Here is a 14,213-nt window from a genome sequence, read left to right as displayed (position 1 = left end):
TTATTTATTTATTTAGTGTGTGGCCAGTTCAGCCCACCAGGGGGCGGGGCTGGCTGGCATGTGGTGCTGGGGGATTGAACCACGGTCCCTGTGCTTTGCTTAGTTTAGCTTGTTCTAAGTAGGTGCTTTAGACCACTGAGCCATCTCCCCAGCCCTGCCAAGCTGTTCTTGAATTCAGTGATTGCCCTGCCTTAGCCTCCCAAGTGCTGAGATTACAGGTGTGCTGTACCACGTCTAGCTACTAATCAGCACTTGGGCTTTGCCTTGTGGTACAGTCAGGATGGAAGCTACCTCCTGGCTCCATATTAGAAACAGGTCAAGCTGGATTTTAGGTTTGTGCCTTGGCAGCTGTCACCCTGCTATGCCTAGCCATCGCGGGCCAGGGCCTTCTCCGATGGTATGTCTGAACTGCGGTCCTGACCCTGGTTCTCTCAAGCACTGTCTAGGCTTAGGTTCTGGTTCCAGAGTCTTTCAGTTGCTTCCTGACCAGAGAGGGCTTCTGAGCTCGGCATGGTGGCATGCACCTGTGTTCTAGCTGCTGAGACCGGAGGATTGAGCCCAGCTTGGGGCTGACCGTGTGCATTAATGAGTTGTGCCTCACCCCTCCTTGCAGATCCTAGCGGCAGCTCTGACTGAGTGTCACCGCAAGTCCAGTGCCCAAGGCAAGCCACTGGCCCTGAAGGTCTTTGTAGCCGGCAGGAACCGTCTGGAGAATGATGGAGCCACTGCCTTGGCAGAAGCTTTTGGGGTGAGTGATTTCTTCTGTCCTGCCTTGGTGGGCGAAGAGTGCCACTTTCTGCCTAGTCCCAAAATGTCCCTCGCTCACACCCACACCCCCCACCACCTCGGCAGGTCAGCAGCAGCTCCACACTCTGTTTGAGAAGACTATAACCTTGGACAGGGCAGGTATCTGGTCTGAGAGTGTCACTTGCCTCAGCAGCCTCAAGGACAATGGGAGGGGCCGGGGAGATAGCTCAGTAGAATAAGCCCTTGCCTGGTAAGCGCAAGGGCTTGAGTTCAATCCCTGGTTCTGCAAAAAAAAAAAAAAAAAAAAGGACAATGGGAATTAAGCACACATACTTGTCAGATGGGGACACAAGACAAGTGGGAGCAGGGCCTCCTCCCTTTTTTACTTTTCCAGGGCCCTGTGTTAAGGCCCTTAACGATGAATTCTGGGTGCCTCCCACTGGGGTGGAATGTTGGTTCTGTTTCCTTCTGTTATTTTATGTTTTACTTTTTGGGATATGAACCCAGGGCCTCATGCACTCCAGGCAAGTGCTGTACCACGGAGCTACCTCCCCACCCTGTTCATGGGACTGTTTCCTAGGATAGTGATCTGTCCACCAGTTTGCATCTAAAGAAGCCTCACCTTGCCTGTCTGTGACTCCCTGGACCACTTGATTAGGGAACGCTTGCCTCTTCTGGGGTAGGCAGGACACTGGCTGCTTCTCTTTTCTGTTGACCTTTGCTATGCTTAAAATAGGGTTCTTAACCCAGTGTGGGGAGAGTTCAGGGGCTCTGTGAGCACAGAGAGAGAAAATCACATCGTTGCTGTCTCAACATAGCTAAACACTACGATTAACCAAGGGGTGCTGATCCCCTACACAGTGAGAATCCCACAGAGCCACCCCTCCAGCTCCTAAGTGTAATGTTTTTGTTTTTCTTTCTTTCTCTTTTTTTTTGGCAGAACCGGGGATTGAACTCAGGCCCTTGCGCTTGCCAGGCAAGCGCTTATTCCACTGAACCATCTCCCTGACCCCTTGAGTGTAATGTTTGACTCCCAAATTCTTTAATAATAGCCTTTGGTTACTCAGTACATAAATATGTGGTTATGCACATCTTGCATTTTGTTTTAGGGAGAGTATTTGGGGGCAGGGATTAAACCCAGGGCCTTGTGTGTGCTAAACATGCATCATCACCAAGCTATCCTTGAGCCTCACATTTTGTGTCATATTTATCACTCACTGGGGCTGGGAAGATAGCTCAGTAGACTAAGCACTTGCCTGGCAAGCACAAGGGGCTAAGTTTTTTTTTTTTTGTTTGTTTGTTTTGCCTTTTTTTTTTTTATCATTTATTTATTTATTTTTACGTTTATTTAGTGTGTGTGTGTGTGTGTGTGTGGCCAGCTCAGCCCACCAGGGGGCGGGGCTGGCTGGCATGTGGTGCTGGGGATCGAACCGCGGTCCCTGTGCTTTGCTAAGCTTGTTCTAAGTTGGTGCTTTAGACCACTGAGCCATCTCACCAGCCCAAGAGATCACTTTTTACCATGATTTGCAACTTATAGGAGAGGTTTATTTTTTGTTTTTGGTGCCAAGAACCAAACCTAGGGCTTCTAGCTTGCTAGGCAAATCCCCAGCCCCAATGTGCAACTAATAGAAGACACAGACTACTACTCAAGGGGAGGCCAGTGTCACATGAGTCACATGGAATTTTACAAAGATACTTGCAACACTTGAGCTCACTGGGACAAAAGTAGCTGTGAAATATTTTGGGGTAAAGTGAATTTTAGCTGTTATATAATACTGCGCTTTTTTTTTTGTGATACAGAGATTGAACCCAGTCGTTTTTTAGATTTTTTTTTTTTTTTTTTTTAGGAACCAGGGATTGAACTCAGACCCTTGCACTTATCAGGCAAGTGCTTAGTCTACTGAGCCATCTCCTCGCTCCCCCCCACCCCCCTTTTCGTGGCAGAACCAGAGATTGAACTCAGGCCCTTGCCCTTGCCCAGCAAGCACCTATTCTACTGAGCCATCTCCCCAGCCCCTGGAATTTTGAAATAGGATATTGCTGAGCTGGGGTGGGGCCAGGGAGATGGCTCAGTGGAATAAACGCTTCCCTGGCAAGCTCAAGGGCCTGAGTTCAATCCCCGGTTCCACCAAAAAAAAAAAAAAGGATATTGCTGAGCTGCTCAGTGTGGCCTCAAACTTGTGCAGCGGTACAAGCCTGCAGTCCTCACTACAAGGGAGACTGCTGCTTGTGCCAGTGGGTTTAGGAGCAGCTCAGGTAAGAGTGAGACTCTGAGCTGGAGAGATAGCGTAGCGGTTTATGCATCAGCCTCTACAGCGCAACTTCGCAAGTTCGAGCCCCTGCCCTGCCTTTATTTATGGGCCGGGGAAGAGTCAGACTCTGTCACCAAAATTAGAGAAAAAGAAAGAAATTTGTTTCTTGATATTTACAAGTTGCTGTAACAGTAAACTCCCAGATCTTGTTTTTTATGAGTACCATAGACTGTGCATTGTCTGTCTTCTCCTATAATCTCAGCACTCTGGTAGGCTAAGGCAGGATTACAAGTTTTCTTAGCAGCTTTAGTGAGGTCCTGTTCCAGAATAGAAAATGAAAAGGAATGGAGGTGTAGCTCAGTGCAAAGGCCTGTGTTCAGTCCCTAATACAATGGGGAGAAGCATCTGTGCTGCCATAGCATTCTTTTTATTTTTTCTGGTACTGGGGATAGAACTCAGGACCTGTGTGCTTGCCAGACAGATGTGTATGCCGCTGAGCTACGTCCTCTACAGCTCCCCCACCTTTTTTTTTTTTTTTGAGACAGGGCCTTACCATGTAGTTCAGGCTACCCTTGATCTCACCTATGCAGCCCAAGATGGCCTCGAACTCACAACAGTGCTGCCTCAGCCTCCCCAGTGCTGCTACAAAGATCGGGCTCTAGTGATCCACCTGTGCATTCAGCCTCCCAAAAGCTGGGATTACAGGCGCACACCACCATGCCCAGTCTCAGTCGCCATCTCAGTGTGCCTGGGGGGGGGGGCAGAGCCAGCACAGCAGGCCAGGAATTGAACCCCTGGCCCCTGTGTCTGCCTTAGGCAGGTGCTTTAATTCACTGAGCTGTTTGGCCGGCCCTTTTTTCCGTGTTTTGATAACTGTTTCATTTTAGTGAACTTCCTTTGTAGTTCTGTTTATTTTTTTTGATTTTTTTTTTTTTTTTTTTTTGGTACTGGGGATTGAACTCAGGATCTTGTGCTTGCCAGGCAAGCACTTACTCTACTGAGCTATCTCCCTGGCCCTATTTTTATTTTTTTTAAATTTTTTTTATTTTTATTTATTTATTTTTGTTTTTTGCGGAACCGGGGATTGAACTCAGACCCTTGCGCTTGCCAGGCAAGCACTTATTCTACTGAGCCATCTCCCCGGCTCCAATTTTTTTTTTTTTTTTTTTTTTTTTTTTTTTTTTGCGCCGAATGCCTTCAAGGCAGGTTTGGCTGGCTTGTGCTGTGGGGATCGAACCACAGCAACCTGAGCCTGACTGCTTTGTTGAAGCAGCCACTTAAAGAACTGAGCTAAGGGGCAGGCCCCCATGAGCTAAGGGGCAGGCCCCCCGGCCCTATTTTTATTGAAATTTAAAAACATTTTTTCTGAGGAGCAACCCAGGGGCTTTCTTAGCTGGCTGATGAGTGCAGCGTGGCTTGTTCTGTACCTTCTACACTGTGCCAAGCACCTGGGACAGAGATGTCCCGGCCTGTCCCTGCTGGTGTTGCTGGCCTGGGGTCTACTCTGCACTGTCGTCCTGCCCTCGCAGATCATTGGGACACTGCAGGAGGTGCACATGCCGCAGAACGGGATCAACCACCCTGGTGTCACAGCCCTGGCCCAGGCCTTCGCTATCAACCCCCTGCTGCAGGTCATCAACCTCAATGACAACACGTTTACTGAGAAGGGCGCGGTGGCCATGGCCGAGGTAGGTGGGTGTGTGGGGGGCCTCCCTGGCCGGCTAGCCAGGGCCTGGCTGCTACCTCTGTATTGCCAGCAGGGGGGGCTCTGCCCTCTTCCCTGCTGTGTGTACACATTGGAATAGGACCGCAGTCACAAGGAGGCTGTGCACTGCTCCCTGAATCCTGCACAGCCTGCACCTGCCTCCAGTGCTGGGGCTGTCTCATCCTCAGGCTACAGGAGACAAAGTGCCTGCCCTGGCTTCCTGCATTGACTCACCCAGCAGCCTTCCACTGGGCCCCTATATGGTGCCCAGGTTGTAGCAGGTGCAGGCCCCATGGGTCCCTCCTTATGGAGGGCAGGGAGCCACCAAGCAGTGAGCGAGGGTGCTGGTTGGCAAGCACCCCATGGTTCCCCTGGTGCTACAGGTGTCACCAGATAAGTGTGGAGTGCTCAGAATAAGCTCTGTTGTGGTGGGGCTGGCTTCTGAAAGAGCTCGTATGCTGGCTGAGTTGTGCCGGACAAGTGGACAGAGGGTGGGATGAGTGGATGGAGGGATCATGGGGCGTGGGAGGCCTGGATCAGGAGGGAGCCTTGCTCCTGGGTCCTGCAGGTGCAGGAGGGATGATGGGGAAGGGAACAAGACCTCAGAGCCTTGCTGGTTCCATGAGGCCCTGTCCTGTAAGTAATGGGGAGCCATGGAGGGCTGTAGGGGGTGGTGTGCTGCGATAGACATGTTAGATGTGGAGCCCACACCCCAGAGGCCCCTTGGAGGTTGGGAGAGGAGCTGAGCTGTGGGAGGCGCCAGTCCAGGACATGGGAGGACAGCATGGTAACAGAACAGTGTGGCCTGCACCCTCACCTTGGACCTTGTTCCTTCCTCACAGAGCCTGAAGACCTTGCGGCAGGTGGAAGTGATCAACTTTGGGGACTGCCTGGTGCGCTCCAAGGGGGCTGTGGCCTTAGCAGATGCTGTGCGCGGGGGTCTGCCCAAGCTCAAGGTGCCGCTGCACTCCAGGACCTGGGTCCTGCTCATGGGGGGGGGGAAGCCCAGCCCCTTGCCCTTCCACACCATTCCGTCTCTCTGAGGCACATTGTTGTCACGGGAGGGAAGGAAGCGGTACAGTGTCAGAGTATACCTCACACTGGTCATGTGTAGGGGCACAGGCATCATTTTATCAGGCGTGTTTGGCTTCTGGTCCCTGTGCCTCTAAAGGAGCCGGGCTAGGGAGAAGGACCTAGCCCCCCAGTAGCTGCCAGCCTCCACCTTTCTCTTCTTCCAGGAGCTGAACCTGTCCTTCTGCGAAATCAAGAGAGATGCTGCCCTGGCAGTGGCAGAGGCCGTAGCTGACAAGGCTGAGCTGGAGAAGCTGGACCTCAATGGTAATGGGGCTGGGGGGCCCTTAGCACCACCCTGGGCCTGGCCCTGCACCGTTCTCACCTTGTTGTCCCCTCTGAGCAGGCAACGCCCTAGGAGAGGAGGGCTGCGAGCAGCTCCAGGAGGTACTGGACAGCTTCAACATGGCCAAGGTGCTGGCGTCCCTTAGGTAGGAGGCAGGTAGCCCCGTGTGCACGTACTCCTTCCTCTGCATGCTCACCCAGAAACTTGCTGAGTGCCTGTGTGTGCCAGGCCCTGTGCTGGCACCAGGGACAGAGGGTGACCAAGGTTTCTGAGTGGCAGAGATGGGGTAGGGTGACAAAGCCGTTGTCTGCTCCTCTGGGCTGGGTGGGTACCAAAATGCTGCCCTCTGTGGGGGGTGAGTCTTGGAGGCTGACAGGGCCGAACAGCAAATGTGGGGGCAGGAGGCTGTGGGAGCTGCAGGCTGGGAAGTGAGGCATTCCTGAATTGACTAGCAAGGAAGCAGCTGGCGAAAGAGAAGCCAGGCATGGCGGCACACACCTGTAGTCTTAGTTTGCTAGGACTCTGAGGTGGGAGGATAAGGAGTTCTCCAGCCTGGGGATTTTAGCACTAAGAGCCTGTTGTCTCAGACAATAAAACAGGGCCAGGGATATAGCTCAGTACTAAGGCCCTGGGATTAGTCCTCAGTGCCACAGGGAAGGAAGGGGTTTTCCAGTGTTCCGTACAGAGTAGGGCAAGTGGGCAGGCAGGCCTCCTACAGTGTCACAGTCAGTTCTTGCCAGCCACCCCAGGCCACTCCCAGTGTCCTCATCTGCATAGGAGGCAGTTACGGGCTCCAGTGGCCAGGCCCCTCAGAGGCTTGGGTCCCCAGGAGGTGGTGTGGTGCCTTCAGTGGCAGGGGCACCTCCTGTGGCGATCTGTGTCTTCCCTGGGAGCAGGGCTGCCCTGTTCCCCCTTACAGGGCTGGGCCTGTAGGCCAAGGGCAGGGAAGGTCTGCCTTACCAGCTCCTCTCTGCAGTGATGACGAGGGTGAGGATGAGGATGAGGAAGAAGATGAGGAAGGAGAAGATGAGGAAGAAGAGGATGAGGAGGAGGAAGAAGAAGAGGAAGAGGAGGAAGAGCCGCAGCAAAGACAGGAAGAGGAACCAGCCACGCCCTCAAGGAAGATTCTGAACTCCAGCCCTGGAGTAAGTTCCTGTCACTGCTGGGGCTACAGTGCTTTTCATTTATTTAGGTTTTGGGGTCTCACTTTATAGTTCAGGTTAGCCTCAAACTCACTGATCCTCCTGCCTCAGGCTTCCAGCTATGGGATGCCAGGCATGTACCATCACATCTGGCTCTGCACTCTACTTTTATATGAGTATCAGTATAAAAATAGGTGTTTTTTTCTCACCCAGCAGTGAATTATTTTGGTATTCCTTCAGGGCCTTGTGCTCTAGAGATTGTAGCTGGGACTGTGGCACACCCTTGGTGTCCCTTGTCAGGCCCTGGTGGCATTGGACTGCCACTCCTAAGCTGTTCATTTGTGTTCCTTCAAAATTCCCAAAGGAAGCTCCAGGGAGCTTTGGGAAGGCCAGGAGCACCTGGCCCCGGGTGAGTTGGGTGCTTTCCAGGGTTCTGCAAGCATCGTGGTGACGAGTGGTCTCAGGCAGCTGGCCCGGCCCTCAGTGTCCACTGCAGCTCTGACCCCGGCTGCACTCCCGTTCCTAGTGGCCTCTCCTGAGTCATTTCTGGGGCCTTGCATGGCCCCACAGGGATCCACCTAGAGGAGCAGTGTGGAGTGGTGGACAGTTCAGACCTTAGCCCAGGCCTGCCTAGAGTGAAGGTGGGTGTTCCAGAGCTGGGAATCTGTGGAGCACCCCCCCCCAATCCCCACCACCTTATATCACCTGTTTCAGGAGCCGGCTCCGTCACTGTCGTCCCCACTGCCCGCCGATGTCTCCACTTTCCTGGCCTTCCCCTCCCCTGAGAAGCTGCTGCGCCTTGGGCCCAAAAGCTCAGTGCTGATAGCCCAGCAGGTGAGAGTCCTCCACAGAGACGGGACAGTGGAGCACAGGGAGAGGGGAGGGGTTGCTGTTACCTAGGGGCCTGGCCCTTGGTTCTTTTAAACTTTTAAATGCAGGCATATAGTCAGGCATAGTGGCACACTCCTATAATCCCAGATTTGGGAGGCTGAGGCAGGAGGATCACCCCAAGTTCAAGGCCAGCCTGGACTACTGAGCAAGATCCTGTCTCAAGAAACAAACAGGTAGGGGCTGGGGAGATGGCTCAGTAGAATAAGCACTTCTCTGGCAAGCGCAAGGAGGAAAGAGGGTTGGCGAGATAGCTCATCGGTCTAAAGTGCCTGCATAGGCAAGTGCAGGGACCGTGGTTTGATCCCCTGGCACCACATGTCATGCCAGCCCTGCCCACAGTGTGGGCCGAGCCAGCCAGCCAGCCAGACACACGTACACACAAAACAAAAAGTGCATACACACAGATAAGCATGTGCAGGATATCTGTGAGCCCCCTGCCTGCAGTAAGGGCAGCCTGCCCGCCGCAACCTCACCACAGGGATTCACACCCAGGTGCCCAGTGTATCCCTGGGCTTCTGTGTGGTCAGCAGCTGCCTGGCCCCATGTGTACCCAGTGGAAACTGCCCTTGCTCCAGCCTCACTGCTTGGTTGGTCGTTGCTTTGTTCTGAGGTGATTTGTGAGTGTCTGTTTGTGTCACGCACTGTACTTTAGTATAATCTTGGGATTGAACCCAGGGCCTTCACACTGAATATCTCAGCTCTTTTTTTTTTTTTTTTTTTAATTTTGAGGGCCAGGAAGATAGCTCAGTGGCATAAGTGCTTGCCTGGCAAGTGCAAGGTCGTGAGTTCTGTCCCTGGTACCAAATAAATAACTAAATCATTTTTTCGAGACAGGGTTTCACTAAGTTGCCCAGGCTGGGGTAGAACCTCTAATCCTTCCTCAGCCTCAAAGAGTACTGGGAGATTACAGGTGTGCAAAAGCATACTCAGCTAATGCAAGCTTCGTGTCACAGCATTCCACAGTTTCCTCTAGGTAGAGCGCTCATTCTTTTTTTTTTTTTTTTTAAAGTTTTTTTTTTTTTTTTGTGTGTGTGTGTGTGTGTGTGTGTGTGTGTGTGTGTGTGTGTGTGTGTGTGTGTGGCCAGCTCAGCCCACCAGGGGGCAGGGCTGGCTGGCATGTGGTGCTGGGGGATTGAACCGCGGTCCCTGTGCTTTGCTAAGCTTGTTCTAAGTAGGTGCTTTAGACCACTGAGCCATCTCCCCAGCCCCGCTCTCATTCTTTTTTATTCCAGTGAGTGTGTCTGTCACTTCAGAGCAAGCCACTCTGCCTGGCAGTTTCCGTTTTTCCCTGTTGCCCCCATTACTAGAGAAGTAGAAGTAGCTCTGGCTTCCTCGCAGGTGGACGGTGTCTGCCTTCTGTGTGATTTCTCCGTCCAGCCACCTGCTCCCAGCGGCCCACATGCTGTAGGTCAGATGGGAGCCGGCTGGAGGGACTGCCTGCATCCTGCCCATCGGGTCCTGTGGTCTTCCCCCCTCTCCAGACCTCTTCTGGTCAGAAGCAGAATTTAGACTTCTGTTCACCACATGCCAGAGTCCTGGGCTCTGACCTTGGTGACCTGCCATTGTCTCTCATGTCTTCAGACTGACACATCTGATCCGGAGAAGGTGGTCTCAGCCTTCCTGAAGGTGTCGTCAGTGTTCAAGGACGAGGCCACAGTGAGGACAGCAGTGCAGGATGCAGTAGGTAATGTGGGCCAGGGTAGACACCCCACAGGGGATGTTGATGGATGGTGTCCGGAACCCTCTGCGACAGAACCCTTTGAGCCATTCTGTCGGGCTCTTGCCGTGGTCCTCCAGAGGAGTGTGCTGAGCACTCTCCAGTATCCACAGCTGGAGAAACTGAGGCCTTTCCCAAAGCCCTGTGGCTGGGTGAGACCCTGCCTACCTAGGAGGCCGTGAACATCCCCAAGACCCCGTGCACGCTTCCTGTCTGGGAGAGGTGTGCAGCTCCCATGTCCACAGCTGCAGGCAGGCCTGGCACAGAGGAGCACAGAGGAGCCCACTTCATTTTCTGGCTTTGGCGATCTGTGGTGCTGGCCCCATTCTCTGAGTGTCCTCTTCCACCTTGTCACCATCAGTTTGAGCCCAGAGGTGGGCAGAGAGGAGGAAGGGCCTCATGAGTAAGGACATTGCTCATGGCAAAGGAGAGAGGAACAGTGACACGCGGTGCTCCTTCCTGGATTTGAGCTCCAAGAGTGGCAGGGATAGAATGGGGGCTTCAGTGGAAACCCAGGCTGAGTATTCTGAGGTCTGCTGTTTGTTCTCTAGAGTAAGCACGCTGTCCCTCTCCTCACTGGGTCTTCCACCCCATGTGTGGTAGCCCGGGAGTGTTGTCCCCACATTGTTTCACCTGTGAGGCTAAGATGGGGGACAAGTTTCTGCTCCCTGGTGCCAGCTGCCCTCACCCTGGCGCCTCTGTCCCTGCCATCCCTCTCGTGTCCCTGTTTGGTTAGAACAGGTAAGTGGCCAGGCTTGTGTGTGAGGAGGACTCTGGGAGTCTCTGGCCCATGACACCTCTCCTGTCTCTCACCCTGCTACCCTGTGCTTGTGTCGCAGATGCCCTCATGAGGAAGGCCTTCAGCTCCTCAGCCTTCAACGCCAATGCCTTCCTCACCAGCCTGCTGGTCCACATGGGCCTGCTCAAGGTGAGGCAGTGTGTCCCAGGGCCAGGGTCCTCTGGGCTGGGCCCCGTCATGGAGTTGAACTGTGTCTGTGATAGGGAACAAGGGCACCTGGGGTCCCCCCAGCTTCTCAGTATTCCCCTTGCAGAGTGAAGACAAGATCAAGGCTATCACCAACCTCTATGGCCCCCTGATGGCGCTGAACCACGTGGTGCAGCAGGACTACTTTCCCAAGGCCCTTGCACCCCTGCTGCTGGCCTTCATCACCAAGTGAGTGTGGCCTCGTTGCGCCCCCTGTTGGCTGGGCTGGAGTCTCTGCTGGGCTGTTGGGCTGGGCCAAGGGGCTCATGTCTCTCAAGTCCTGGTGAAAAGGACAGCTCTGAGTCCCCACCTGGGCAACAGATCCCTCTGCCACCCCCAGTGTCTGCCTCTCATGTTCTGCTTTTCCCTGCAGGCCCAACGGCGCCCTGGAGTCCTGCTCCTTTGCCCGCCACAGCCTGCTGCAGACGCTTTACAAGGTGTAGCCTTCTGGCCGCCTCTTCTGTCCCCGACCCACCCTAGGAATGGGGGCCAGGAAGATCTGCGCTGCAGCCCTTGTGTCCCCAGGACAGGACTGACAGGCAGGGAGGGTCTTGGTGTTGTGTCGTGTGGTCCAGTGCGTATGTCGGTGCGGTACGTGCGCCCTGCATCAGGATGGGGTTTTTCACGTCTCCCTGGCCCTGGTCTGTTGCGGAGCGCTAGCCCCAGCCATGGGCTGCAGGCCGCTTTGCCATTAAAGACTCAGCACCACCTGGGGGTGCTCTGCGCTCCTTGGTGCAGCTGTCCCCTGCCCTGCTGTCCTTTTGCCTCCCAGGCTGTGCCAAGGCCTGGGACATGCTCTCACGTGCTCTGCTGTCTGTGTCACATTGGGCTGTATTCCACCTGGCCTAGGCCTGCAGCAGTTGCTGCCTCCACTGTTCGAGCTGTCATGTGAACTGAGCGGCCTATGGAGCAGAGGCTGCAGGTGGGGATGGCTCAGAGGCCAGGCCCCCAGCCCCTGCTCAGGTGGACCAGAAGAGCCACCAGCGGTGATACCAGCCGGTCCAGGAACGGTGGGGCTGAGCCAGAGGGGCCGCTCTGCCCAGGGAGGAGGAGTTAGAACTCTGATGCCAGTGCTTCATCTGGGGCTGCTCTCCTAGGATCACCAGGGCAGGGAGAGTAGGTCAGGCCTGGCAGTGCCGTGACCGCCTTGTGCTTACAGTGTGCTCTCTGCGTGTCTGGGCTGTGCCTAGAAGCTTCACAAATAAAGTCACCTGTGGCAGCTGAGGAGACTGAGAAAATTCTCTTGCCCAAGTGGCATCATTCTGGACATACTATGTGGGTCCCACCTCAGTCCGGCAGGAGCCTGGGGCCAGCCTTGTGCAGGGCCCGTCCTGACTCTGGCCTGCAATCCAGTCACCTCCCTTGGGCTGTGACTCTTTGGCCCCTTGTGGCCCCTTCATCTGTACTGCGGCTGGGCTGGACACTGCCCAGAATCATTGCAGGCCTTGCTGATTGCAGTCAGGAACCCGGGGCTGGCAAAGTCGCTTTACAGAGTGGGTCCTGCCTGGGAAAGCCCCACGTCCCAGGGTCCCTCATCCTATCAGCACAAGTAGGAGGACCTGCTGACAGCACCTTCTTTGTTACACAGCGAACACCTCTGGGGAGGCGGGAACACCAAGGACAGACCCCACCAATGTTTTTCACTCAAGATTTTTTTTTTTTCACTCAAGATTTCTTACCAGGCTGGGAGGCTGAGGCAGGTGGATTGCAAGATTGTGCTCACCACAGGAAACTTAGTGACGTGGTGAAACCCTATCTAAAAAACCAAAACTACTTGTAGCCCTGTGTGAGGACAGCAGGCAGTGAGGCAAGGAAACCCTGAAGTGTCCCGAGAACCAAGGAGTTCCCTGATGCTTAGCCAGGATGGTGCCCAGGGGCCTCTACTCGGCATCCTTCCCACGAGTGGGAACGGGGTCTCATGCCACTCCTGCAGGCCCTCTGTGCCCAGCTCTGCACCCTTAGGAGAGGGCACAGTGCTCTCCAAAATGCAGGGTGCCAAGTGCCCAAGGCCCTTTTCAGCCCAGCTGGGCAGCCTTGAGCATGGGCGGGGGCCGAGACGGCTGCTTGCTGAGGCCACCTTTGGGACCCCAGTACACCAAGCTCCAGCTTAGGCAGGGACCACAACTGCATCGGAAGGGTCTCAGGTACCTAAACTCCCACCTGGGAAGGCCTGCCACGCTCGGCCGTGAACTCCCCCAGGAGTCCACTGAGGTGGTCACCTTCGAGAAACCCCCAACCCCTCTAAACACGGGCTTTTGTGACATGGGCAAAGATCAAAGTGACAGGTAGAAGTAAAGCTGCTTAATGCAATGTTGTAAAGAAAAAAATGCATTGCTGCAGCTGCGGATACAGTGAGGCAGCAGAAGAGAATGCGACTTGAGGTTCCAAGCCAAGGTGTGTGCGTGTGCTCCTCCACACGCAGTGACCAGTGCGATTTGTCCTTTGGGTGCTAGCAAGGGTGATGCAGCATGCTGGCTCGTGGAAGGACCACCCTATCAGAACGGGGGGAGGGTCGTGGCATGTCGTCATCTCAACAGACGTGAGGGGCACGTGGAAGCTCCGCATCCTCATGACGAAACAGGACTAGAAAGACATTAGCTCAGCATAGTAAAGGCCATGCAGGAAAAGCCCACAGTTAACATTGATAATGGTAAAAAAGTTTTTCTCAAGATGGAGAACAGGGGCCCTGGCCCTAGCTCTGTTCTTTAAGTGGCTGCTTCCCCAGAGCTGTCAGGCTCAGGTGGCTGTGGTTCCATAACCACAACTGAAGCCAGCCAAACCCGCCCTGAAGGCATTTGGAGTAAAAAAAATCCTTCTGCCTTTGGGGCCAGGGAGATGGCTCAGTGAAATAAGTGCTTCCTGGCAAGCGCAAGGGCCTGAGTTCAATCCCTGGTTCCGCAAAAAAAAAAAAAAGATGGAGAACCAGGCACAAAGTGCCCGTTCACCACTTCCCCTGGACTGAACCAAGGGCCTTCAGACAGCTACACCCATAGCTCTTAAAATTTTTGAACCGAGGATTGAACTCTGGCCCTTGCGGTGCTAGGCAGGCGCTTATTCTACTGAGCTATCTCCCTGGCCCCAGCCCTTAAAATTTGGAGATGACTGGCTGGGTTACTAAATTGCCCAGGCTGGGTTTGAACTCGTAATCTTTCTGTCTCAACCTCCCAGAGTGCTGGATTACAGGTGTGCACAGGATTACAGGCATGCAGAGTATTGAATTACTGGGTCTTGAATTCACTGTGTAGCGCAGGCTGGCCTTGAACTTGTGACGAACTTCCTGCCTCAGCCTCCTAAATTCTGGGTTATAAGCTTGCATCGCGACCCCCTGCATGCCTGGTAGCTTTTTCCAATCAAATTGTATTAGTACTGGGCTGGTGAGATGGCTCAGTGGTCTAAAGCACCTACTTAGAACAAGCT

General features: G+C 54.1%; 1 protein-coding gene across 2 annotated transcripts in view; it reads left to right on the top strand.

The window, feature by feature from the left end:
• Rangap1 (Ran GTPase activating protein 1) overlaps positions 1 to 12,020 on the top strand; it is a 31,372-nt gene extending 19,352 nt beyond the window's left edge. For both annotated transcript variants that reach the window (XM_004642566.2, XM_023702686.1), the window contains exons 6-16: positions 614 to 748; positions 4,529 to 4,687; positions 5,547 to 5,660; positions 5,943 to 6,042; positions 6,122 to 6,206; positions 7,038 to 7,206; positions 7,918 to 8,037; positions 9,676 to 9,778; positions 10,651 to 10,739; positions 10,864 to 10,985; positions 11,170 to 12,020. In XM_004642566.2, the coding sequence (XP_004642623.1) occupies positions 614 to 748; positions 4,529 to 4,687; positions 5,547 to 5,660; positions 5,943 to 6,042; positions 6,122 to 6,206; positions 7,038 to 7,206; positions 7,918 to 8,037; positions 9,676 to 9,778; positions 10,651 to 10,739; positions 10,864 to 10,985; positions 11,170 to 11,239 (1,266 nt within the window). In that variant the 3' untranslated portion in view covers positions 11,240 to 12,020. The remainder of the gene's footprint in view (positions 1 to 613; positions 749 to 4,528; positions 4,688 to 5,546; positions 5,661 to 5,942; positions 6,043 to 6,121; positions 6,207 to 7,037; positions 7,207 to 7,917; positions 8,038 to 9,675; positions 9,779 to 10,650; positions 10,740 to 10,863; positions 10,986 to 11,169) is intronic.
• The last annotated feature ends 2,193 nt before the right edge of the window (positions 12,021 to 14,213 follow it).

Source organism: Octodon degus, unplaced genomic scaffold (assembly GCF_000260255.1).
Source record: "Octodon degus isolate 3935 unplaced genomic scaffold, OctDeg1.0 scaffold00156, whole genome shotgun sequence".
Taxonomy (NCBI): Eukaryota; Metazoa; Chordata; class Mammalia; order Rodentia; family Octodontidae; genus Octodon; species Octodon degus.
Note: the sequence above shows the minus strand (reverse complement) of the source record. Positions and strands in the feature narration are given on the sequence as shown.